This window comes from Mytilus californianus, unplaced genomic scaffold (assembly GCF_021869535.1).
Source record: "Mytilus californianus isolate M0D057914Y unplaced genomic scaffold, xbMytCali1.0.p SCAF_1, whole genome shotgun sequence".
Classification (NCBI taxonomy): Eukaryota; Metazoa; Mollusca; class Bivalvia; order Mytilida; family Mytilidae; genus Mytilus; species Mytilus californianus.
The window spans coordinates 41,591,359-41,619,239 of NW_026262581.1; the positions used below are offsets into that span (position 1 = coordinate 41,591,359).

The following is a 27,881-nucleotide window of genomic DNA, read 5'->3' on the forward strand; positions in this document are numbered from 1 at the left end:
AAACGATAATTAGTGTTTATTTGTTATCAACTGCTTAATAGGTAGACAGTATAAATGGACGTATTTGTTTTTGATATACCTAAAAGTTTGGTCAATTTTTATTCCTTATTTTTCAATTATAAACTGTACATTTAGCTATTAATTTGATTTTTAAAACATATGAATCAGAAATTATTTCCTGCATTTATTATTGTAATTGTTGAACAAAGGACTCAAATGAGATATAATTATTGAGATATCAGAAACTGCTGCATACAAATAATTCTATCAAAATGTAAAATGCTATTTTTGTTTGCAACATCTATTATTTCATTGCAATTTTTGCAATGACAAAAACATCGAAAAAATTTCTGAGCACAGTAAATGTCTAGGTTTTTCTTTGTCAACTGTTGCAGGAAATTTTGTAATGATTTTTTGTTTACATTTTATTTTATAGAAACTGGATTCATACATCAGTGGAACACATAAATACTCCAAAACTGAAGTAAAATCAAACCTTCATCTTCGATATGACAACAAAAAGTCAGCTGATGTTTCCCTTAGTTTGATGGATCAGAGTAAAAAATTATTCAAATATAGTGGTGATGTGGCTCTCAAATTCACTGGACGTCATATCCAGTTGTCAGGGTCAGCAGTTGAAAAGGAGAAAGAATACAATACCAAAATGAGCATACAGCACCAAGAAGGTCATACATCATCATTTAGTGCAGCATACTCTTTTCCTGATAATGAGAAACGTGAAATTGCTTCATCGCTGAACATTGACCAGCAACCTCCAGTAACACTGTCCGGGTCTGCTGTAATGAACATAAGAAAACCTGAAGGCACAGTGAAGGTGAAAGTTGACAAGGACTTTTATGTAGTATCAGGACAGGGTACCTTTGATGGGGACAGCTATGTGACAGCACAAGGAAAGGTAGCATATCCATCTCGTCAAATTACAATTGATACTGAAGGGGGTTTGAAAAAAGATGAATATTCTGGAAAAATTGATGTTAACTGGGATGCAAGGAATAAACGGGACCTTAATAGAGTAGTTGTAGAAGGATCCTTACGTAATAATACTGTTGAGGATTTCACAGTTTCATCAAGAATCATGTATCCAGGTCGCGACTTATCTGCCAGAATTGACCATAACTCAAAGGATAAATTAGACACATCAGTATCAGTAGGGTGGAACAAAGATGATGCTGTATCAGCTGCTGTCAAATTTGATAAAGATATCAGAAAATATCGCCGTCACATTGAGGGATCAGTATCATTAACAACACCATGGAAACAAATGCAGGAATTTAAAATTGGTGGTAACCATGCAGAAAATAATAAAAAAATGGCATACGGGGCAACTCTTACATGGAACAAAGGCAAAACTATTGCATTCCAATATGAATCAAAACTTCCAATTGATAAACTAGATATTGACATGAAACTTAGCTTGAAAACACCACTGCCACGTATCGGTAATCCTACATTAAAACTCCAGAGTACCATATCAGATAATTTGATACAACAACAGGGAAATATAAAAGTCACTTGGGGAACTGATCAGTTCTTTGAATTAGAAACCAATGGTGATTCCAATCATGGAGATATTACAAGAAAACTGAACAGAAATATTGGTGTTTTGACCTCCTTTGATGGTTATAAGGTAATAACTCTAAACTGGACTCATTCTGATAATTTAGAGAAATTCTTGTCTAAGGCAATATATATAATTGATGGTACCAAATATGAGTATGTACTGAACATGAATCATGTTATGGATGGGTGGAGCATAGAGAACAAAGGAACTTTTGACATTATTTCACCATTTGATAGCCTTAAAATAAATTGGTCTCATCTAAATAAAGATAAAGATTTGGAAACAATAATTGATACAAAATGGAGTAAAGGACAAGAATTCCATGCCAAAGCTACAGCAAATATAGAAGAGTTTCCAAACCGAAAATATACTGCAAACTTAGAAATGAGAATTCCTTCAGCTGAATTGAGCCATTTGATTGTTGGACTTGAACATGAGGATAAAATAGGTTATATAAAATCAAAAGGAAAAATAATTGCAAATCGTGAAAACATAGGGACTGTTACTCTGAACTTTGCCAAGCAGCTTGGAAGTACTGATTTTGATTTTAGAATGAGTAGCAAATACATGAGAGATTTTATCATTGATGGTAAAACAAGACATGCTCATCTGCCAATGACAGGATTGTTGAAAATACAGTGGGAACCCTTGAAGCGTATAGTTTTGGATGGTTCAATTCATTATAATAATATTGGTACCCTCGACAGTAAATTGGAAGTAACAACACCTTTCCAACAAGCTCAACGAATTATCTTAACAGCAACACACAAAATGGATCGTCTGGACTGGGTTGCTGAAGCTGAATTGGAGTTTGCACCTATGAGAAAAGTCAGTGCTGCAGTCCGTTACAATACCGGACTTGAAAAACTTGTCAGACTAGAAATTACTACACCATTCCCTCAATTCCAAAAGTTGAGCACAGGTGCTTATTTCAAGTTTATAACACAGCCTAGCCATTGGGAGAACAAAGTTGATTTTGAAATTGTACCTGTTGTTGGTCAAATAATGGCTGTAACAACCTGGCAGTATAATACTAAGACAAGAGGAACATTCAGATTAGATACACCATTCCAGCAAATACCGTTCATGTCTGCTGAGGTGGATAGTGAGATAGTTTTGGGAAGAACAAACTCCAAATTACTTTTAGAATATTTACCAACTCAAAAAATAGAACTTACATCAACATATAAATGGGAGAAGTCAATTACAGACATTGATGACTTTGATGGCTTCATTTCTATAAAAACACCATTTAATGATGATATCATTGCAAAGTATCGTCAGAAAGAATATGTAAAAGATAAATTAGAAGGTTTCCATAGACGTGTCCAACTCAAATACAAACGTACTCAAAACATTGTCATTGAAACAACATTAGGAACAAGACCAAAAATATTTGGAATCATAGAGGTCAAAATGCCAGTCAGAGGATATGAAACAGTCAAACTTTCAGTTGGGCACAAAGGAACCACCTTGAAAGATTTCCATACAACCTTAGATTATGAAACCAATGGAAAGAAAGTAGAACTTGAAGCACTGTTTGATATTGTGGGTGACATCCAAGGTAAATTAATGCTAACTTCTCCATTTGAAACTGTGAAGATTGCTAAAGTTGAGTATAGCCATGTAGGAACTAGTACAAACTTTAAAACTCACGGTGAGACAGTTTTCAATGATAATAAAGTTGATTCAGATGTAGTTTTTACACACAATAATCAACAGACAACTGGCAGCTTTACATTTAGAGGTCCAGTGAATGGAGCAGATGATGTGATACTGTCATTTAACAAAGATGGAACATGGAAGAAGTTTTCTTTCAATGGAGAAGCGGGTTATGAAAGTGGCAGTAAATATGTTGTTGTCTTAAAACATAGCTTGGAAGGTAAGGATGCTGCAACTGATCTTGTTATTCAGAATCCCTTGACTGAGGACATTATTATGAAGGTATCATATGACGATCGAAGAAAAGGATTTACCACAATAATAGAGGGATCTGTTGGTACTGAAAATTCAGTTAAAATGGTAACAACATACAAGCTGAAAAACTTTGACCTTGACCTTGATATATCTTTGAAGACAGTTATTGCTGGTGAAACACAGGAATCAAACTTAGTGATTGAACATAAAGGACAGCTAACAGATTTCACATTTATGGGTAAAGTTAAAACCTCCTATGCCAATATAGATGATAAAATCAAGATTGCATTCAAAGGATCTAATAAGATTGATGATATTGATGCAAAATTCGAAATTCAAGACACCTGGAAACCAATATCAATTGTTACTAGATTGAAATCATTCAGAAGAAAAGATGGTAAAATCATTACAGAGTCACAATATAATGACAATATCCTGAAATCTGAGGTTAGTGCTGCTGATGTTAGAGGTAAATACACAGGCAAAATCACAGTTGTAACAAAAATTAAAGATTACGAATATTTTGAGTTCGAAGTTGATCACGTCAATTATGAGCGTACCGCTAAGAACACAATTACAATGAAACCTTTCACCTACAAACCATTGGTCATAGAATCAGACATTAAGTTCATGGGAATCACAATGTTTGGAGCAGATGTTAAACTAACCAGTGGTTTTAAAGGCCTAGAGAACATTGAAGCTAATCTGGTGCATAAAGGCAACTATGAAGATTTTGAAAGCAGCCTTACAATTAAAAAAGCAAACATGGTTCCTATCAAATTGGAAGCGAGGTTAAATGCTGTAATTTTGTCTAACATTGATGGGTCAATTAAATTTACAAGTGGAATAGAAGGAGCGGAAATGGTTGAAGGGACCTTAAAACACACTGGAAGCATAGATGACTTTGCATGTGAAGTTGTTGTAAAAATACCAAATAGAGTACCTGTTCAGTTCAATGTTCAACTATCCAAGAATATTCCAGGTGAACTGATAGGAAAGGTAACTTTCACTAGTGACATTGTTGGTGCTAAGAATGTTGAATTTTCAATAGAACAGCTGTATAAAAATACCGAATTTAAGCAAAGAATTGTAATAAGTCCTCCTAACATAAAGCCTATAACTAATTATATCAGACTTTACAAAAAAGGAAATGAAATAGAAGCAGAATATCACTTTACTAGTGATTTTGAGACCATTAAAGATGTTGATTTTGAGATGATTAAAGACTTTAAGATTACAATGGCTCATAATGGTGACCCAATGAACTTTGTCAATACTCTGACTTTCTCTCATCCAAAAAGTGGGGAACTGAAACTGATATCTAAATTGAACATCAATGATGACTACACAGACATTACTGGTGATGTTAAGATTGAGAGTACTTTGAAAGGAGCAGAGAGACTTCATCTCACTCTTACACATGCTGGTGCCCCACAGAATTTCCGTAACAAAATCACCATGCGTCCACCATTTAATGATGAAATGGAATTGAGCACATCTGCAACTTTCAAAAATAGAGAAGCATTGGACATAAGCATAGACTTTAGCAGTAAGATACCAAATGCCGAAAATGTAGGATTTTCCACAAGCAACAAGATAATTGATGGAATAAAGGGAGAATCACTTACAGAAATAAAACTTGATAGTCTTAGAAAGATCACCATCGATTTTGATGGTAAATTCCAATTAGATACTGATAATGCTGAACTGGGATGTAAATTTGACATGATAACTCCTTTTGAAAAAGTTAAAACTATCAATGCAGAATATTCAGCATCCATGAAAACTAAACGTAATCTTGATGAAGCAGTTAGTACCGGAAGAAAAGCACTTCTCTTTAGTCATAATGGGGTAAAGTATTTTGACACACAGGGAACATTTGAAACGATTGATGGAAAATCATTCATTTATGATTTTAACATGGAAGAGCCCAGACCAATAGAATTCAACTACAATGTTCAGATTGGAGAACCATATTCTGTCAATGTGTATACAAACTGGGACAAGATGGACATCAACAGCAATATCAAAATTGAAAGTAAATTTGAAAACATGAATGACTTTAAAATCAAGGCAACTCACCCAACTCGTACTGTCAGTCTAGAGGGAGCTTTTAAAGGTGAACTTGAGAAAACTGCCAAACTTATCATTAACTGGGATGAAGATAAAAACCAGGCTGCTGGTATTGAAACAAAATGGCAGGACCAGAGACCAGGTCTGGACATGATTGAGGGTTCAGCCAGAGTAATTACACCTTTTAGGTCAGTTGAGGCTTCTGGGTCTGTCAATAAAGTGCTGGCAACACAGTCTATTGATGGTACAGTTCTATGGGATGCCGATAGTGATAGAACTAAGAAAGTTACAGTTAATACAGAGATGACACCAGACAGTAATGGATACAGTGGAAAAGTACAGCTGTTCTTACCAGTATTTGGAAAGGTATGTCCAAGATTACATTTTATTATGACACTTTTTTTAAAACTTTTGATTAGCTCTAACCTGAATAATTCAGTTGCTCCCTGTAGTAGATCTCTCCTTCTTGTTAGGGCCTGAAGTCTTAACATCAAAAACTCTTCACTAATCCTGGATTTAAATTGGTGCCCTGTGGAAGAGGTGATCAATCAGTAGTCAGCTCCATTTCATTAAGATAGGTTTATCCAGAGCTAATTCTGAATGATTGATTGACAATTTTTCATTGTCTATATATGCATTTAGGCGTTAATGTAGACATTGTAGAAAATAGAATATAACGACTGAATTATTCAGGTTAGATTAGCTCCTGTATAAAATTCTAAGATTTTGAAGATCAGAATCAAATAAGATAAATTAATCATGGATCTTAATTCAAAGGATAATTGTTGTTCAAAGTAAAGATGTGAATACTGTGGATTCAAAATTATTCGACGGATATCAATACTCTTGGATTTCATTGGTACAGGTAAACTACAAAGGAGTAGGTTCAATAAGATCCTAAAATGGCGCCTATTTCTGGCTTAAATTTGAAATTAGGATTTATTGTCCAATACCAAAATGAATCATAGCTAATACAATGACAATATCGAAAATATAATTTTTTTTTGAAAATTTACATAATTGCGCTCTGTTCATGACGTCACAAATAGCACTCATTTTGATTTTCCATGAAAATTCAATGAAAATGGATAAATTTCCATTGATTTTTTGGATAGGAAACATAGAGCGCAGGCGTCGACAAAAAAGATCTTTTAGCATAATTTTTGTTATGGCATTTTACATATCTGACACAAATATTTAGTTTGTCGACGCCTGCGCTCTATGTTTCCTAGGCATTAATTTGGTTGAAATCAGTACAATTTTGTCAAATTTTGCAAAAATCTCTGTCTTTGACCTATTTGGGATGTAAAAATCAACACTTCAGAATAAAACTTTGACAAAAATACTTCTATTTAACTTCCTCACATGTCTTTTCATCAACTTAACACATTTTTATCCTGAAACATTGAACTTAATAATCGGGGCCAAATATGGCCCTTACCGAACCTACTCCTTTAAATGTTCTTGGAAGTACATATTTTCTAAAGGCTTGTAAACAGACAGTAGCAAATCAACGAAAAATTAAATATTCATGAAATATCCAGGAAGATTGGTATCTGCAAAAAATAAATGAATCTACAGTATTACTCTTCAAAAGGACAACAATCTTTGAAAAAAAAAATTACATTGTCACTCTTACCAATTAAATATAATGTTAACATTAATGTTTATAGTGGTAATGTTGTTTATAGTAACCAAAAGTATACATACTTTCCTCAGAAAATTTAAACAAATGTGAATGTTTTTTCAGGAACTTACATTCAGGAGACAACTAACTGAAAATGAAGGAAACATTATACATGATGCTAAAACAGAATTTTCATACAGCAGTGACCCATCAAAAACCATTATTTTTACCAGCAAACTTGAAGATATATCTGAAGGTGGATCAACCAACCACAGTTATACATTTGGTGTTGCGCAAGCATTCACCAAAGTTGACACATCCATTACAACACATCTAGGAAGATCAGATGACAAAGACTCAGTTGGTATGTTGATAAAGTATCAAACTGCTGAACTTCAGAAAAAGAATCTTCTTTTGATGGCTGAGATTGACAAACTGAACAAGAAACTGATCTTACTGGTAAGTATATATACAGTTACAAGGGATCAAAAGGAATGAAAAAAAAGCTTATTACATTATGCATGTAGCTGAAATTATAAAAACAGACATATTTCTCTTTGTAGGTGACTTTATCAGTTTAGATTGACATTTTTAGATCATTTTAAAAATCCTGGATCTGTTACTAACTATGAAAAATCAAGATTTTTTTTTTTTAATTATGTACTATCTATTGTTTTAGTAAATGAAAACTCATAATTCCATGTCAACCCTGATTGAAATGCCTAGAACAAAAATTTACAATAGGAAGTATGATAAAAACACTGAAAGATTTTATTTTACTTTGCCAATACACAGTTAACATTGTGCTATTTCCAAACTCCAACAAAAAGTATATGTTGTTTTAAATAAAATGTGTTTTGTTTGTTTTAAACAAAATGAGTAAGGATTAACATTAATCAGGCAAAACAAAGTGATGTTATTAGAAAGAAAATGATAGAATTATGAAATATAATTTGATAAAAAAGAAAGTTATGAAATAACTTTATAAGAAAAAAGGAAATATGCAGCCATTTTACCTTTTCTTAGTTGCAGTTTAACCTAATTGTCAATTTTAGACTGTTGGTCCAAGGAAAACAATTGGAATTGTTGGACAAATTAAGGGAGACAATACAGTAACTGTCAATATCAGAGGTTTACATGCTCTGGAAGATATTGTAGAAGCTGATATTATCATTGATTCAAACAAAAAGGCCATGGAGTTGCAGATGAAATATGATAGAGGTAAACAAAAACTATATGTGAAGGACCTTTTCGGGAAATATGTTGATTGATAGTTCGAAACATCAAGAAAACAAGGTGTTTATTGAAAAGAAGGAGATGAAGGGTACAAGTAAATGATACAGTAACCTTACAAAACAAATAAGGAAAATACTTCTCTTTTGAGACCATACAGTGACCTATGGTTGTTTATATCCAATGTCATTTGGTCTCTGGTGGATAATTTTCTCATAGGCAATCATACCACATCTCCTGTTTTTAGATTGTTAAAAATAGGATAAATTTTTCAAGTTTCATTTAAATCTATTTTTATTGTGTAACACTTCTCATTTATTTCAGTTTGCCAAAAAAATTGTACCGAGTTAAATATAAAGTTTCTTTCAAGTGTCCATGTTCTTATCATTTAAGCTTGTAAACTACAAAGTTCAGTAAAATACAACAGCCATTTTTTTTTTTTTTTTTTTACCTAAGATAACTGTATTTCACAGAAACTGTTATTTTACAGCAAACCCCAACAACATGCTCCATGTTGCTGCCAAGTATCCAAGTAAAACCAACTTTGAGGCCCAGATTTACAGAACTGGTGATAAACCACAGATAACAGATAGTGTCATCAAAGTTAATTTGAGAACAACAAGAATTCTTCACTCTAAACTTACATGGAGACCAAGTCTTTTCAAAGACCTGATGGTGAGTTTTTTTTTAAAAAAAAATATTGAAACAGATGTAAAGTTGTAAAGTATGGTTTCTATATATATACTGAAATACCACTAAAATAAACTTTTTGAATGTGTTTTACCAAATATTTTTAAATGCCTCTTCTGTGTAATATTTAAGTATCTCTTATCTTTACAATTGTCTTATTTAAAAAAATCACTTAATATTTTGTCCTGATTACAGCTACTTTTTAAATTGCATTGTCTATGAAAAAAAGACAAATCCAATTCCCGATTACATGTAATTTATTTTTTCTTTAAAAGCAATTTGGTGTTGATACAATTGAACATTATGGAAAATCAGCCAATACAGAGTTTATTGCAACTGCCAATGATATGGAAAAGGAGGTTTCTGCCAAATTTGATGCAATCTCTGCTGAACTGGAAAAAGAACTTACACCATATATCAACAGCATGACAAGATCACTACGTGTTGTCCAGAAACAACTGAAAAAGGCCAAAGATCAAATGGACAAGATGTACAAAGCCAATGATATGTATGTTAAGGATGTTACTGATGGTATTAGACAGAAAACATCATCTATGATGTAAGTATGCTAGATATTGACCACTGTTGTTTTTACTTTATTTAAACTCATGCAAATGTATCTTCAAAAGACATATGTAATCATTATTAGTATTTATTACTTTAGTCAATGTAAAGAAAATTTTTCTTCATTCTGTAAGGCACTAGCATCTGAACTCCAAATTTTTACATCAATAGTCAAGGTCTCAGTTTAACCTCAGCACGTATTTATGTGTCTGCTGTAAGTCAGCAACCCATGTTTTATGTCATATCTTTATGTTTTTGTGATTTGGGAAACTTGGTGTTGATGGCAGGTCATTGATAGTTTCTTTTAAGTTTATTCAAATCTTTTTTTAGATTTTTATACATTATACACATTTTTTTGGATGAATTAGCATGACTGGAGTCATGATGTTTTGTTGTCTGGGAACAATAAACAAATTGAACACAGAACTCAGTTTTGGTAAGAGCTATTTATAATTTACAATTGAATAATAGCATGAAATAATTACTAGAATGTCAAATTCTACTTTTTTAGTAATCCAGATTCACTATTCAGATTTTAGGTGAAACAATTATGGTTAAAGCAATTCATAAAAAATTTTGCAGGGAACTTTATAGAAAGACAGTGACAGAAATGAAGGATGCAGTGAATAATTTGAGAAAGAAATTGGAAGAATTTAAAGATTTGAAGACTTATCCATTTGATGCTAAATATAAAGAATTTGTTAACAATGTAGCTTCCGGAATGCAGGTAAATGTATATTAATAATGGATATCTGATGTGTAAGAGTATTGAGTAATATGTTTCCACAAAAGAACATTTTGACTCATTTTTACATAGTTGATAATGATATTGTAGTAACTTAATAATTTGTGTTTTAAAGATAGTTTATAGTTGATAATGATATTGTAGTAACTTAATAATTTGTGTTTTAAAGATAGTTTAATAAGATAGTTGTTTATGTTAATGTGAATAAAAGGAGATGTAGGTTAATGTCAGTGAGATAGCAATCTTAAGAACAAAAGATAGCAGATGACCTTGTAGAGGTCAGTACAGTCTTAGCTAAAAGATAAGGTTACACAACATATCAAGCTCAACTAGCCTGGATTCTGAATAAGTTTTGAATAAATTAAACAGGGCTTTAAAACATCTTGATTTAACACCTTTTTTTTCAAAATTAAAAAAAGCATGCAACCTTTTGATAGATGTATTCAATGTTTTCTGAAGATCACAAAAGTAATCAAAAACCAAAATTTCTGATGGTTTTTCAATGTAGGGTGTTTGTATTGCAACCTTAAGGTTAGTTCTGTACATACCTTTTATTTATTTCCTGCAACTCGGAGAGTGCAGAAGAAATTTCTGTAATTTTTGTCTTATTTGATAATTGCAGAATTTTGGTGCTGAAAGTAGGTCTTATATTTCATTGTCTGTTGTTGAACCTGTCATTATACCTAAAATCTATCTTATATTCATCTCCACAATCCTTTTGTTTAGTCATTCAAGCAAGAAATGGTTGACTTCTTAAAGACAGAAATGGATACTGTGACACAGAAAATGAAATCAACTGTAGAAACATTCAGAAAAGACGTAAAGACACTGACTGATAAAATCACAAAGGAAGTGGCTGGTATGATTTGAAAGATTACTTAAGAAAAGTGAAAGAATGAAATAAAAAAACTAAACTAATAAAAGAGCATCAATGACAAACTGTGTGAACTACTGCAGTATTTGATGATAGTTACTCTTAAGTTCTTGCTTTTTTATTTCCTTGGTTAAATGCAATAAAGATGACAAAGAACTTTGGTTTCTATATCTAACGTATCAGACAACAGCTTTGTAAAAAGGAATATTACTAAGGAACATTTCTCACATTAGTTTCCTTTATATTTTATCATTAGATTAATTATAAAATGCCTGTCTCACTCAAGCCTCATCAGAGACTGGAAGCCTTGTAAATGAGTGTCTGAGATTTATTGGTCTTGTACTCTTTTAGTTTTAAACTCTTAATATTTTCCTCTAGGTGTTCTTGACAATGTCTTGGAGAAAGCTGAAATTAAAGAATTGATGTCATATGTTGACGATATCTTGAAGAACCTGCCAGACTCTACTAACCTACCTGAGATAGACTGGCAGTACTACATCAACAAGATCAATAAGGCAATCAAATACAAACTGTCCAAGTTAGACCTTTCCAAAGCTTATAATGAAGTAGTAGAGACAACAAAGAATGCTGTGATGAACCAACTTGAACCAATCATGCAAGACGAAAAAGTCAAGGAAATGAAAGAATTGGCTGATCAGTTGCAGAAAAAGGTAGAGACTTATTTTTACATTTTAGCTTGCTAAAGACTGTTTTAATGTACTTCTTTGTTTATAAATCAATTCCCTTGCTGCATAAAGTTCTCTTTTAATTTTTTTTCTGTGAATTTATGCTTGAACAGCTATTGCTATGTGTTCAGAGTAAGAAGAACTTTTAAAGTAATGCTTCATTCAAAGTTGTGCAGTAAAAGAATATTGCTATTTTTGCAGTATCAACAACTTAGAACAACATCATTACCCTTAAAAACTGTTTTCGTAGTAGAATGAAGATCATAAGGTAATTAAACTGCTGAAATACATCAATGTGAATAGGATGTCATCATTTTATGATATTACTGATATTTGCATTTGTACACTGAATAGAGCATTTTTTGGATGCAATTATCTAGTTCATGTTTTTTTTTTCGTTTTGAAGGATATCTGTCTCTGCATATGCACAACATCTCCTTTTAGTCATATCTATAAATTAATTTCAGATAACATGGGCCTACAAACAATGGAACATTGAGAGAACTATAAAGGGTTACCTGATTGAACTGTACAATGAATTCCAGACATACATCAAAGAGGATATTGCTAATCTCAAATTCCTTCACTGGGATAAGAACAGAATCATTGCATTTGATCCTGAGAATGGAAATGTTGAATTTGAAATATATCTGCCAACTCCAGCTGACACTTTAGAAAGTCTACCTAGGTTCAACTTTCACAAATATGTTGGTAGATTTGATAGGGCCATTAAGAAGATAGACAACTTAGATTTGCCAAAAATGTTTGACTTTAGTTTCTGGGACTTCTACTACAAATATAAACCTTCATGGAATCCAAGAGACTGGGTGCCTCCTTTTGACAGTAAGATTAATAGTTTTTACTATGTTTAATAAAAAAATGTTTAGGTTAAATTTAAAAAAGTGGTTTGCCTGTTGAATCATATAGCATCAGTTGTATAAAATACTGATAACTAAAACAAATGAAAGTTTACTTGGATGTACAGTTAAATTTAGATAAAATTAGTATAGTAGTTGAATATGATTTTTTTAGAACATGCAATTTTCACTGAATTGATTTGTCTAAATTTCTTGTTTATTTTTTTTGTTGCTATGAAATACATCCATCTAGAACAATTTAAACTGTCTTAGTCTAAATTATGGATCATTTTATATTTTAGCCTTTGCCTTGGTAGCAGGAGACCAACATTTCATTACTTTTGACCAGAGACAGATTGACTTTGGTGGACGCTGTAGTTACATTCTGGCCAAAGACATGGTAGACAACCAGTTCACAGTGATAATGAACTATAATGGTAAAAGAAGACCAGGAATGAAGTCTTTATTAGTATTGGCTGAAGGAAAGTCTGTAGAAATTGCTCCAGATTTCTCTGTAAGTCAGCATAACTTGTAAATTGAAAACAGTTGTAAGATATTCATTTTTATATTATCACTTTATGAAATTGAGGAATATTATGGTAATTTAGTATTTTGATGGTATTGACCATTATCGAGTAAAATTAACTATTCAGTTTTTAAAAAAAAATCCCTTGTGTTTGTAATACTTTCATGATGTTATGAATATTTGATAAAACAATTAAATAGACCATCCTCTAACAATAAGAACTGGGAACAGCTTGTCATTATCATTTGTTTGCACTCTGCTGTGTATAGATGGTTTTTCATTGATATTATTATACCCCTGCTATAAAAAAGTGGGGTATACTGTTTTACCTCTGTCTGTCCGTCTGTCCATCCGTCCATATGTCCGTCCATCGGTCCTTCCATTGTCCATCCGTCAGTCCATCCATCCGTCCCATGAATATTTTTCGTCCCATCTTTCTCAGGAACTACAACATAAGGATTTCTGAAATTTGGTTTCAGGGTTTATATAAGTCAGCTATACCGTATGATACGTTTTCAGATTCATCACTCAACAACTTCCTGTTTACCGAACACTTACATATTTTTACGCTATTAAAATTATCCAGTTGTGGCGGGGGTATCATCAGTGAGCAGTAGCTTGCAGCTTCACTTGTTTGAGCTATTTTCCTTTGCTGCCATTCTTAAGGGGATATGTACAATTTCCTTCATAAATCAACGGAAATCCTCTTTTAATAGTTATCCCTCAAATATTGTTTCTTGACAGATCTCATTTGTTCATTTCCTCTCTACTATCTAGTAGGGATGGTTTATCAGACTGGCTTGAACCAAATGTTTCAATTTGGTTTGGCAAATGAGAAAACCAGTCAGTTTGCACTCCAATATGGCAGCCAAAGGTAATAACTCAAAGTAGATCAATGGAAGACTTTTATTGTATAAGGTTTTTCTTAAAATTTGAGTGTAACTGAAAAAAGATAAATTCTCAAATAAATAATTATTCCAAAGATTACCGGTATACCTTTAATACATATGATTAGAATGTGTTAAATACTCATTTGCAATGTAAAAATGGACACAATAATCATGCATTCATTGTTGTCATTTTTTCAAACCTTTCTTTGCAGGTTAAACTTGACAACAGACCAACAGAACTACCCATAAAATATCAAAAATTGAGTGTAATAAGAGATGGAAATCTTATACAAGTTAACACTGGACGAGGACTAGTCATCAGTGGGAACCTTGCCAACCAGCACATTGCTTTTGTGCTAAGTGGATGGTATTTTGGAAAAGTGGGTGGAATGCTAGGTAGCTATGACAACGAACAATATGATGACATGATTGACAGAGATGGACAGGTTTCAAATGATGTTAATGTTATGGCTCAAACATGGGAAGTTGGAAACAGATGTAGGAATCCAGCCAATATTATATCAGAAGTCAGAATTGAAGAAGGACAAAAGGGTTTTATGAAATGCTCAAAGTTGTTTGTAAATTCTGATTCCACTCTCAGACCTTGTTTCAGAGTTGTAAGTATACCTTTTAAAATGGTGTTTATGAATCACAAAAAATGCTTAGTTTGTATTCTGATATGACACTCTTCTTTTGCTTTATACGCAAGGCCATGTCCTTATTCTAAAAAAAACATTTGATGCAGGTTCATGATGTCAGAATTAAAATGGCAGAGTCAATTGTATTTTGAATGGTGCTGGAGATCCGCATGGACATATCTATGAGAGTTGCATGCTATGAAATTCAATAAAAACCTTCAATAATAAGACTATATGTATTTGTGTTTTTTAAATTGTGTACAACAAGTTTTTGCCTCATCAAATAAGATAGACTGCCTTTTTAATGTGTCATATAGGTCTGCTTTGAAAGAAAGTAGTTCTGAGTTTTTCTATTAAAATCATAATAATTATATAATGTCTATCTTTATAATAGAAAAACAAAGGATATGAGGTATCCATCCATGACACAAAATCAGTTCATGCACAGCAAAAAAACACACAAATTAACAGTGCTTTATGCTCTTTTTAAATATGGGTAGGCTTTATATTTGTCAATGCTTTTCACCTTTGTGAATGGATGGTAGTTAACAATCGACTAATATATATACATGTATAATATATATATAGAATAATGGCATTTTTGTTTTTGATACCGACTATAACAACAAGAATATCAAGCGAGCCTTCTTAGTCTAGCTGATATTCGAACTGATGAAGTCAGTATCAAAAATTGAAATGCTTTTATTATGATGGACCTAAACATGTGATGTTGCTGCAATATATTGCTTTCGGACAGGGCCAATACGGAAAAAAGCTTTGAGTCTCGAGTCCAATACAGCTTACCTCGAATCTATAACAGGGCCAGTACAGAAACAGCCAATTAATAAGACTATACTAATATATGACGTCATTACCTTTATTTGCCTAATATTTTCGAGTATAAGGTCCTGTCCATAATCTTAAAAAAATATCAGGCAATAGGATCAAAGGTAAAATACACAAATTGCCAATAAAATATCTACCTATGTTAGAATGAGCATAAAGTAATGCACTGAAGAATTTATTGTCAAACAAAATTGTTAGTTTTTCAGTAATTTTAACAAATGTACTTGTTACAAAAATGTTATAATGCCACATATAAAGATGTCCTTAAAACAGAGATATTTTTATTTAATTTTTACATTTGAACAAAAGTGAAGATACATGTAACATGTCATCTTTATTAGTTTACCAGTTTAAAGAATGAATACAATGATTGTACTTTCAGGTTGAACCAGCTTACTTTATGAAAGTATGCATGGCAGAGATGCAGACATCAAAGGGAGATGGTTGTAATGCAGTGTCTGCTTATGTCAAACTGTGTCGTCAGAATGATGTAATGTTGTGGGAGCCTAAAACTTGCAGTAAGATACTTTTTATAACTGAAAGGAAAAACAATGATTACAGATATCTTTTAAACATTAAACATATTTTCCTGAGCCTAATTGTCTGTCATAAGGATTAATTGTCAATCAAAAAGCGAATGGGAAGTGATATTATAAAAACATGCATATATGTATTGCGTACAAATGAATATTTACTTGCTAACATTATGGTGAAGATAATCAGGTTTTGATTTTGAAAACTCAGATTCTTATATGACATGCTGCTTTCATGTTGCAAACAACAGCAGTATATCTATATTTAGCACAGACTCACAGATGTTCGTATTTATGGCTGTTACAGTTTACCTCCCATATAAATCCATATGTATTGTAACCTATATGCAAAAACTATGTCTACATTTACTAATGCATGAATATAATGGCACAGGCCCCGTAAAAATTTCCAACAAATTTATGGCTTGCATGAAATTTTTTTATTATCAAATTAAATGCATTTTTTATTCTTTAAACAAAGAATTATGACTTTCTATCCAATAGTAACTTGTGAAACACCAAACAAGGAGATGTATGAAAGTGGAGAATCAATTAAACTTTCCCCATCCAGTGATGACTACCATGTACAGAAGTCAGCAGATGTTGTCATGGTTGTAGAACAAGTCAACTGCAATTCTAACCCTGCCAGCCATCTTGGTGACTTAGTTGACAAGCTTGAACAAGCTTTCGCAAAGAATGGTAAGTATTGTATAATCTCTCTCTATATTTGAAATGGGTGTAAGTTTCTTTAATTACATGACTGACTTTCTTCTGTTAAAACAAGTATTTGTCTTTGTTGCCGATTTTTAAGTTTCTCTTAAAAATGTAGTTTATATTTTTCCTCTTTGTAGCATTATGTTATAGTGCTTGAGATATTGCATAGGAAAATAATAAATATCCATAACTATTTTGTAAAGATTGACAAACATTTTTCTTAAAAACGTTTCTCAAAGGGGAAACAGAACATTATTATACCTCATTAAATACAAAGAGTTCATATTTCAATTCAGATAATCTAGACATGATAGAGGACTCAAGTCTTTCTTCTGCAGAGTAAAAACTATTTTGTATTTTTATTCTTAATCAACATCTTAATATTCTTTAATAAAATTATATACACAATTTGGTATATCTTGATTAAGATGTTATTTTCAATTTCCAAATTTTTGAAAATTATATATTTCTTGGGCATGCCACACACCTTTAGAAAGACTAATTTGCAATTAGAAAATTGTGTCCTATCAAGCTTAGACATGAATTTTTTTTATAGACTATGAAAACTGCACAGGGATCTTGAATGGAAAAGGTTGACTTTCTTTTTAAGAAACATGCATTTATTTGTTCAGAGTATGTTCAATGGTGTTAATATGTCCTTTGATTGAGTTAAGCTATTTCAGTTGATATTTTATAGTGTGTCTTTCTATGTTGTGATGTTACACTATTGTTTCAGAAAAAGGGTGAAGGTTTGGTACCATTAAAACGTTTAAACCCACTGCATTTGTTTGCACCTGTCCTAAGTCAGGAATCTGATGTTCAGTAGTTGTCGTTTGTTGATGTGGTTCATAAGTGTTTCTCGTTTCTCGTTTTTTATATAGATTAGACCGTTGGTTTTCCCGTTTGAATGGTTTTACACTAGTAATTTTTTGGGGCCCTTTATAGCTTACTGTTCCGTGTGAGCCAAGGCTCCGTGTTGAAGACCGTACTGTGACCTATAATGGTTTACTTTTATAAATTTTGACTTAGATGGAGAGTTGTCTCATCGGCACTCATACCACATCTTCTTATATCTATATAGTCATTCTTATGCTTAACTTGTTCACATATTCTATTTTAAACTAAAATAAATAAAACTTTTTTCTGCAAAGGCATTTTTCAATACAATCTATATTAACAGTGTAACAATCTATGAAAGTGACTTTTATGTTAGGCAGAAAAACTAGAAAAATAACTTGTTTATTCAGTACATATACATATGATATTCATGTATTTTATTATTTCAAATAGGAATTAAGGACAATAGATATGGTTTGATTGGCTTCGGTGGTACACCAAGATCTGCTTTTGGTCGCAAGTCTGCTTCATCAACTCATACTTTCGAAGGTAGCATTTTCAGCGAATCAAATAATTTTGCCAAAGGAAAAGAGACACTGAAATTCAGCTATCATTTCACTGACCCAATGGAAGCCATTATGACTGCAGCTGACATGCCATTCAGAACAGGAGTTTCCAAGACCATTGTCCTTCTCCACTGTGGGGAATGTTCTGATTCTAAGAATGTCAATTACAACTATCTGAAAAATGTCCTGTTAAATAGAGGAATAACTCTACATATAATCAGAGATGAGGACATTAGACTACAAGGAAACAGCAGTCCAAAAAATGTTATAATGGGTAAGTCAATTTATTATAGATCAAAAGTATTAAAAGGATTTCTGTCAGCATATTTTACATTGAAGTTTTTTGTTGTTTTACAATTGTTGCATAAAATTGAACTTTGAAAAGAATACCAATAATTAAAACCCATTTATTATAACAATTTAACATCATGGGTTCACTGTATCCTCAGTACTGTTGAGGTTCCTGGTTGGAATCCTGAAATCAGTACTGTTTTTGTATTAGTAAAATAAACTGTTATGGCATAACAACATGGATTGCAGTATTTATCACTTACATCAACAATAGCAAGTCTTTCTTTTGGAATTTGAAAATTTTAAGTGGATAAATATTGTAAGTTGAACAATATGATTATTATTTTTAAAAATCAGCTCAAATAATCAGATATTTTAGCCAGATTATTTTTAAGTTTTTGTATATGAATGATTATTTAAGGTTTTGATAGTACAAAGAAATATATGATGAAGCCAATGAAAGATACCACATCTAATGATATCCAGAAACCAGAAGATTCTTGTGTTTCATTGTCCATGAAGACAGATGGTTCAGTGTTTCACTCTGAAGGATTAACTAGCTCTAAGATTCGTGACAGGAAGTGGTTTCTGAACACTGTTAGTAAACGTATAAGTGAGACAGCAGTACCAGATGATTGCCAAGTCTGTCAATGTGTGGCTGATCATACTGGAATGGCCAAATCTGTCTGTAGAACATGCTATACAAGTGTTTCAGACGTAAGTACAGTTCATACTGGAATTTCCAAAATTATATTGGCATGCATACCTGCCAACCTCTGAAACCTTCAAAGAGGGAGATCTCCCCCTCAGCTATGACAGCTGAGGGGGAGATTTTGCGCGAACGACATTTTCAAGTGAAATATATGACCTGTTTATTTATTCATCTACAAAACACATATAAGAGTTAATAGATATACTTTATTTCTTCAAATATGGTTATCCTGTACAAGGTGTGTTGTTTGTTTCTTTCCTTTTTCTTCATCTTTGACATAGGCATCCCATCAGGACAGCTTATCAATAAGATCTCTGTTTCGAGTGATCAACCTTATTGTCACTGTGAGTTCAGTTCATACTGGAATGGTAAAGCTTCTGTTGGCATGTCATTTACTTGTTTCAGATGTAAGAACAGAGTTTATATTGCAATGGCCAAGTCTGTATCGGCATGTTATTCAAGGGTTTCAGACGAAAGAACAGTTCATATTGGAATGGCCATGTTTCGATTTGTATGTTATTTAAGTTCATCAGACGCAAGTCATTTAAAAAGAAAGGCTAAGACATTATTGGCATGTTATTTAAGTGTTTCAGATGTGAGTATAGTTCATACTGGAATGGTCAAGCTTCTGTTCCCATGTTATATACAGATGTAAGTTAAGAGGGGGGGGGGGGGGGGGGTCACACTTTTTTACCTCTGTCTGTTCGTCTGTCTGTATGTCATTCCATCGCATTTTTCTAAGGTAATACAAATTAGTGCTTCTCCTGAAATATGTTATCAGTCTTCATATAATAATGCTATATGTAATGCAGTTTCAGATTCGTCCAACCCTCACTTCCTGTTTATCAAATACTTATATATTCTAGCCCATAATAACCATGTATGAAATTTGTGAACTAGCATGTTAAAAATTCAGCTCAGCGTGTTGGCCTAGAACAAAGCAGGGTTAATATTCATAACACATTAACATGTTTTCATACTGAATATGGATTTATTTGCCACTTAACATTAAACAGCCATCAATCATCATCATCATGATCTAAAAAATAAATCATTGGTCCAATAGAATTTTTCTATATTGCAGTATTTACCAAAATGGTGGAGCACATGGAAACATCCCTCAAAGATTCAAAACCAGTTTGATAAAAACTTTAAGGTAGATATAACTCTTGAATTTACCTACAGTTTACATGTACTTAAAAACCAATGTCATATATCAATTATTCTGCCAAAGGTTAGTAGTTTCTCTTCTGGCACTTCAGCTTCCTCCACCAATAAAAGCTGTTTGCCATGAAATAGCAAAGAGTCAGGAAAGTGGCTTTAACAACAATCAAACAATCATCTTTTATACGTTGGACTATTCCAGAATTAATTGTATAAGGGGTGGAAGGCACCTAATATTAATAACATTGGGTCAGTGGGGTTCAAAACTACTTTTCACAAGCTAATGAACCAAATTAAAATCTAAATTGTTAGGATGGAATTTTGGGGTAAAGGGCTTTCCAAACCCCTATACATTTGATTTTGGAATAGCCCTTATACCAATTAATTTCAAAAATTTTGATTGAAACAAAAAAGTTAAAATTTCATATTTTTTTTATTTCATGGACACATAGCTTATATCTGGCAAGTAGGATATGTTTGACTGATTGATTGATTACCAAAGAGGTAATACAATATCATAAGTCAAATTAAAACAGAAAACCCCATGGCCAAAAAATAATATTCAAATCCAAATCAGATCTATCATGTTTTGTTAAAATGCTACAGAAGCAAGACTTTTTATTACAGTCATTTAAAAGTATTTTTATTCCCCGATTTACCAACTGCTGAAGTTGTTTTATTGAAGTAAATTATGCTGTATTATACTATTTTATTTAATACTTAGAAAAATGTCTTTCCTTTTCATTTATAAGCTAGTGTAAATCATCGAAATCTGTAAAGTTTCATGATTTTGTCCATTGTAGGAATATTTTGGAGATGACACATGGAAAATCCTGAGCAACTGAAGCTTTTACCTGCCAGAAACAGTATGAAAATTAAAAAAAAACTATTTGTGAATATATGTGTTTTGCTATGTAAATTAATCAATCTGAATTTTGGATTATTTTTGTATCAGTATTATAAACATTTGTAGGAAACATTTAAAAAAAATAAAAAATTTTGAACATGATGTCACTATAATTATTCTTTAAAGATTCTTAAACCTTGTATATTGTAGACAAAAGAATAAATGTGTGTTTTAAAAAAAAAATATGTGTATTTGATGTAAACAGAACTATATGAAAAATAATTTATATATAGTATTTTTTTCATTGATGAATAGACTAGAATTAATTTCTGACATTCCAAAAATAAATATTTTCCATTTCAAATTTTAAGACTTGAGCAGTTTTATATTTATATTAGGATACGTTTTACTACAGGAACATCAACTAAGATAGGGATATCAAGATTAAAAATCATTGAATGTTAAATAGACTGTCCATACATGTTTCAAACAGTCCCTAAGAAATTTTCCTGAGAATATTTGAAGAAATAATTTTTCTTTACCTGTCTGCCTTTATTAGGCAAGTATAAAACATGAAATTGCTCAATCAATATATATACTCATTTTAATCATCTAAATACTCACTTCATGTGATATGTTATTTTACAAATTATTACTTGTACTTAGAAAAAAATGTATTCTCCTTTAAATAATTTTTGTTTTATTTTGCTGTTTAGAATTGGTATAATGAGCCATTGATTTGTGTGTCTTCGTTTTAATCTTGTATATAGTTAAGATTTATTTATTATGCATTTCAGTTAATAAAATTTGTGAAAAGTGATTTTGGTTGATTTGTTGATTTTTTTAAAATCAAACCTACGGTAAGCATGCCAATTTATTGAGTTTAGTTGCATATTCTCATCACTTGGTTTCAGTCGTCCGTCATCGTTGTCCATCGTCATCGTCATTTGTCTTTATTAACTTTTATAAAATTCTTCTCCTCTGAAACTACAATGCCAAATATAACCAAACTCATCATTAATCATCATTTGGGTATGTAGTTTAAAAAATGTGTCTGATGACCCCACCTGCCAACCGATATGGCTAAAAATAGAACATAGGGGAAACATGCAAGTTTTGTCTATTATCTTGAAAACCGCTAAAGATAGAGAAAATCTGACAGAGCAGTAATGTTTCAAATGAAGAGATCTACCTAATATTTTTAGCTCACCTGGCCAAATGGGCCAAGTGAGCTTTTCTCATCACTTGGTGTCTGTCGTTGTCCGTCTGCATCTGTTACCTTTTACAAAAATCTTCTCCTCTGCAACTGTTGGACCAAATTTAACCAAAGTTGGCCACAACCATCATTGGGGTATCTAGTTTAAAAAATGTGTCCGATGACCATAATCCCCCCAGAACAACATGGCCGACATGGCTAAAAATAGAACATAGGGGTAAAATGCAATGTTAGGCTATTATCTTGAAAACTGTTCAAGATAGAGAAAATCTGACTAAGGCAAAAATGTTCAGAATAATGAGATCTACCTAATGTATTCAACATCAAAACTGTCAGATATGTCTTATGGGAGTAATTGCCCTTAATCATTGATTTTTCTCAATTTTTTTTGCATTTTTGCCTATTATCTTGAAAATACATTGAAACTTTGGAAAGGAAAAATGATCAGCAAGACAAGATTTACAACTTAATCAACAAGGCCAAAATAGTTAGTCGATACTTATTGAAGTTATTGCCCTTTAATGTCTATTTTTCCCATTTTTTTGCATTTTTGCCTATTATCTTGATAACTATAATAGATAAAAGGAATTGCAAATAGCAAACATGACCAGCAAGTCAACATCTACAAATAAGTCAGTATGACCAAAGTCTTTGGTCCACTCCTTATTGAAGTTGTTGCTCTTTAGTGACGATTTTCCCAATGTTTTGTTTCTGCCTATTATCTACAAGATCAACAATTAAGACAAGATTGCTGAAATTGACACTCAACTCCTTATTGGAGTTTTTTACCTTTAATGACGATTTTTATCAATATTGTTCGTTTGTGCCTTATATCTCAAAAAATCTGACGACTCCTCATTAGAGTTTTTGCCCTTCAATGACAATTTTTACCCACTTTTTGCCTTATATCTTAAAAATTATAATAGATAGATAGAAAGAAACTTAAATAAACAAAAATGATCAGCAAGACAAGATCTACAATGAAGTCAAACTGATGAAATCATCTGATGCTTCCTTATTGGAATTATTGCCCATTAATGATGATTTTTTTTTTACTATTTTTGGGGTTTCACCTTAAATCTTAAAAATTATAATAGATAGATAGAAACTTACATAAATGATCAGCAAGACAAGATAGACACATAAGTCAAATAGCAGAAATTGTCAGTAGATTCACTATTGAGTATTTGCTCTTTAATGATGATTTTTACACATTTTTAGTGTTTTTGTCTATTATTTTGAAAACTATTGAAGATGGATAGACACTTGAAATAGCAAAAATTATCAGCAAGACAAGATCTTCAAATAAGTCAGCAAGGCTGAAATCTTCAGTCAACTCCTTTTTTGGAGTTTTTGCTCTTTAATGATGATATTTACCAGTTTTTTTAATTTTTGCCTATTATCTTGAAAACTACAAAAGATAGACACTTTAAAAAGCAAAAAGAAGACAAGATCTACAAATAAGGCAACATGGCCGAAATTGTTTAATGACTCCTTCTGGAGAAATTGCCTTTTAAAGACGATTTTTGTCCCTATTTTTAGAGATTCCCCTTGAAATGATTTTTTTTTAGTTTACCTTTTTTTGTGCTTTGGGCAAAAACTAAAGAAGATCGAGAGAAACTATACCAACCGTGTGAGACCCTCATGGGTAATTAAGGTTGATAAACACCCCCTAGTTGTAGAAATTGTAAACAGAAAAATTTATCAGCAATACAATATCAACAAAAAACATAATTTTGTCATGAATTCTATTCTAGTCCACAATGTTGGAGAGTGTCCATTGTTGAAGATGCACATTGACCTAAGTGAGTGACACAGGCTCTTTAGAGCCTCTAGTTAATGTTTTTGTCTGTTTCCTTGAAAACTATTACTGTCAGATAGATAGACACTTATCAGCAAGACAAGATCTACAAACAAATCAAAAATGGTAGATGATCAACAGTCAACTCTTCATTAGAGTTATTTCTCTTTAATGACAATTTTTACTCATTGTTAGTGTTTTTGCCTATTATCTTGAAAACTAAACTATAATGGATAGATAGAAACTTTAAATAACAAAAAAATGATCAGCAAGACAATATCTTCAAACAAGTCAAATTGAGGATATGGTCAGTTGTCTCCTTATTATACAGTTCTTGCTCTTGAATGACTATTTTTACCATTTTTTTTTCATTTTTGCCTGTTATCTTGAAAACAATAATAGATAGACACTTTAAATGGCTAAAGGGATCAGCAAGACAAAATCTACAAATAAGTAAAACTTTGCTGAAATTGAGATTAGAGTCTTTATAGGAGTGGTTGCCCTTTTTTCTTTAATCTTTTTTGTGTTTGGGGTAAAAACTAAAGAAGACCGAGAGAAACTGTAAACAGAAAAATGATCAGCAATACAAGATCAATAAAAGAACAGAGTTCCAATGTCCCCTGTGTTGCACATATTTTATCTATCCAAGGTACAAGGGCAATAACAAAATAAAAGACTTTTTTTTTGGTAGTGCTAACAAGGCCATTTTCCATAAATTTAATATTTCCAAGGGGCATAACGCATTTAAAAAAAGTCGATCGGCCACCATTATAGAACTTGTCAGAGATATTGCTGATATTAACCTATAGTATAGGTTTAAAAAAAAATCTGGAAGAATTGTACCCGTGAGAGCGCTAACAAGGCCATTTTCCATAAATTTAATATTTCCAAGGGGCATAACTCTTTTAAAAAAGTCAATCGGCCACCATTATAGAACTTGTCAGAGATATTGCTGATATTAACCTATAGCATAAGTTTTATAAAAATCTGGCTAGAATTGTACCTGTGAGAGCGCTAACCAGGCTATTTTCCATAAATTTAATATTTCCAAGGGGCATAACTCTTTTAAAAAAAGTTGATCGGCCACCAATATAGAACATGTCCGAGATATTGCTGATATTAACCTATAGTATAATTTTTATAAAAATATGGCAAGAATTGTGCCCGTGAGAGCGCTTACGAGGCCATTTTCCATAAATTTAACATTTCCAAGGGGCATAACTCTTTAAAAATAGTCGATCGGCCATCATTATAGAACTTGTCCGAGATATTAACCCATAGTATAAGTTTTATAAAAATCGGGCAAGAATTGTACCCGTGAGAGCGCTAACGAGGCCATTTTCCATAAATTTAATATTTCCAAGGAGCATAACTCTTTTAAAAAAAAGTCGATCGACCATCATTATAAAACGTGTCCGAGATATTGCTGATATTAACCTATAGTATAAGTTTTATAAAAATCTGGCAAGAATTGTACCTGTGAGAGCGCTAACAAGACCGGACGGACGGACTGGCGCCCGGTATTTCCATGTCCCCCGCAACGCATTACGCGGGGGACAACAAAAAAGAGATTGTTGCCTCTTCTCTTACTAACTGCTATAGTTTCTGTTAAAACAGAAAAAAAGGGAAAACAGTCATTCAAGAGCAGTAACTTCTATTAGGAGCAGACTCATACATATAGGTGTAGATCTTGTTTGGCTGATAGTTTTTGCTGATCAAAGTATCTCTCTATCTATTATAGTTTTCAATATCATAGACAACAATTAACACAAAAAGTGTAAACATAGTCATTGGAAGGTTATTTTATTTGTAATCATATCAAATCTCCTTATTTTATATTCAAGGGACTCCTACGATTTCGGCCATTTAACTTATTTGTAGATTATATTTTGCTAATAATTTTTGCTTTTTACAATTTCACTCTTTCTACTATATGGTTTCCAAAAATATCTGACAAAAAAGGTAAACAAAATCGTCACCCAAGGGCAACTTCTCTTGTTTATTGTATTGTACATAAATCAGGCCGTTGCATTTCTCTCATCTAAAATATTTCATACACTAAATGTATGATAGGTGTCTTTTCTATCAATTACACAAATTTTCTGCATCATTGGTCTTAAATAGTTGCCTATTCCTACTCAAAAAATAAAGAACACCGAACCATGTCATATTATTCTCCTCAACAGAAAATAATCGGGACAATTTCGTTCTGCGTATTTGCACTACTTTTGCAATGAAAATGTAATGCTCTTCGCGAGGTACGTATAACGTATTAGTGAAAATTCAGCAATATGTTTTTTTTTATTTCCTTTCTGATACAATGTAAAAAAAAATCCACCAGCACAGAATCAGGACCCACTAGCAGCGATCAGGACCAAATCACCAGCGCAAAACATTCTCTCGCAGGACAACCTTACCCACCGTGAGATTGATCTTCGAGGGAGTTAACTATTGTGATTTGCAAAGGAGTGCATTGACGGGAGGGCTTCAAATTATGTATGCAAAATTCCATGAAGTTGGATATTTTCCTGTTTTAACATAAGATTAAATAATTTAAAATATGCTTTAGTATTTACTGGACTACTAAATTTGATAACCCCATTCAACACGCTATCTGGACCACTTACTTTCCCATTTTAAGTTAAAGTTTTTTTATTATACATTTAATTTCAGAGCAAGAAATGGGGCTGTAAGTGTCCGGGTTAAAGGAAATTGTATCTTCTATATCTTGAATTTTGTTCAGTTTAGTTTGAAAATCATTATTTGTTTTTGGAAACTTTCCTTGATTTTGAAAATGTTTTATTGTGCTTTCACTGTCCTTTAGCATTCTTTAAAAATCTTCCTCTCCATCTTTATTTTTGTTTTCTTGCGAATTTAGTATTTTCCAGTATTCTTGTGGATTTTTGTATTAAATCTGAAAGTTTGTCAAAGGTTTTCTTTTTATATTTTCTTTTTGTAGTTGTTTCGTTAACTTTCTAAAAAATATGAGTAAACAAAAATATGCATGTTTCAGTGAACAGTTAAAAGGATTTTGTCTTTATTCTTTCCCAACTGTATTTATCGACTTTTTATATTCATATACTTCATGAAGACGAACGGAGAGCAGACACAAATCATACGTTAAACTACATTAGATAGTTAATAACTGTTAAAGGCAAAAAAGATAAGCAATACAAGATCTAAAAAATATGCCATTTTGACCAAAACCATTGGAAGTTTCCTTAAAGAGTTAATGCCCTTAAATTACGATTTTTGGCTAATTTGAATGTGTTTTGCCTCTTATCTCGAAAACTATAGATAGGTAGAAACTTTAAACAGCAAAATCAATCAGAAATATAAGATCTACACAAATGTAATGTGAACGAAACATTAGATTATAGCCTTTAAATGACGATTTTTGTTTACTAATTTTGTGTCCGTTGTATACTTTTTTTGAAAGACCTTCTCCTTTG

At 32.1% G+C, this 27,881-nt stretch overlaps 1 protein-coding gene across 1 annotated transcript in view; it reads left to right on the plus strand.

The window, feature by feature from the left end:
- The window catches only part of LOC127701525 (apolipophorins-like), a 44,892-nt gene extending 22,660 nt beyond the window's left edge, over positions 1 to 22,232 (plus strand). The window contains exons 21-37 of the mRNA XM_052205424.1: positions 437 to 5,938; positions 7,323 to 7,658; positions 8,255 to 8,420; positions 8,923 to 9,107; positions 9,398 to 9,681; positions 10,269 to 10,413; positions 11,158 to 11,290; positions 11,684 to 11,976; positions 12,459 to 12,834; positions 13,151 to 13,362; positions 14,477 to 14,881; positions 16,131 to 16,266; positions 16,786 to 16,980; positions 18,286 to 18,672; positions 19,111 to 19,406; positions 20,486 to 20,557; positions 21,369 to 22,232. Of these exons, the coding sequence (XP_052061384.1) occupies positions 437 to 5,938; positions 7,323 to 7,658; positions 8,255 to 8,420; positions 8,923 to 9,107; positions 9,398 to 9,681; positions 10,269 to 10,413; positions 11,158 to 11,290; positions 11,684 to 11,976; positions 12,459 to 12,834; positions 13,151 to 13,362; positions 14,477 to 14,881; positions 16,131 to 16,266; positions 16,786 to 16,980; positions 18,286 to 18,672; positions 19,111 to 19,406; positions 20,486 to 20,557; positions 21,369 to 21,410 (9,165 nt within the window). The 3' untranslated portion in view covers positions 21,411 to 22,232. The remainder of the gene's footprint in view (positions 1 to 436; positions 5,939 to 7,322; positions 7,659 to 8,254; positions 8,421 to 8,922; positions 9,108 to 9,397; positions 9,682 to 10,268; positions 10,414 to 11,157; positions 11,291 to 11,683; positions 11,977 to 12,458; positions 12,835 to 13,150; positions 13,363 to 14,476; positions 14,882 to 16,130; positions 16,267 to 16,785; positions 16,981 to 18,285; positions 18,673 to 19,110; positions 19,407 to 20,485; positions 20,558 to 21,368) is intronic.
- The last annotated feature ends 5,649 nt before the right edge of the window (positions 22,233 to 27,881 follow it).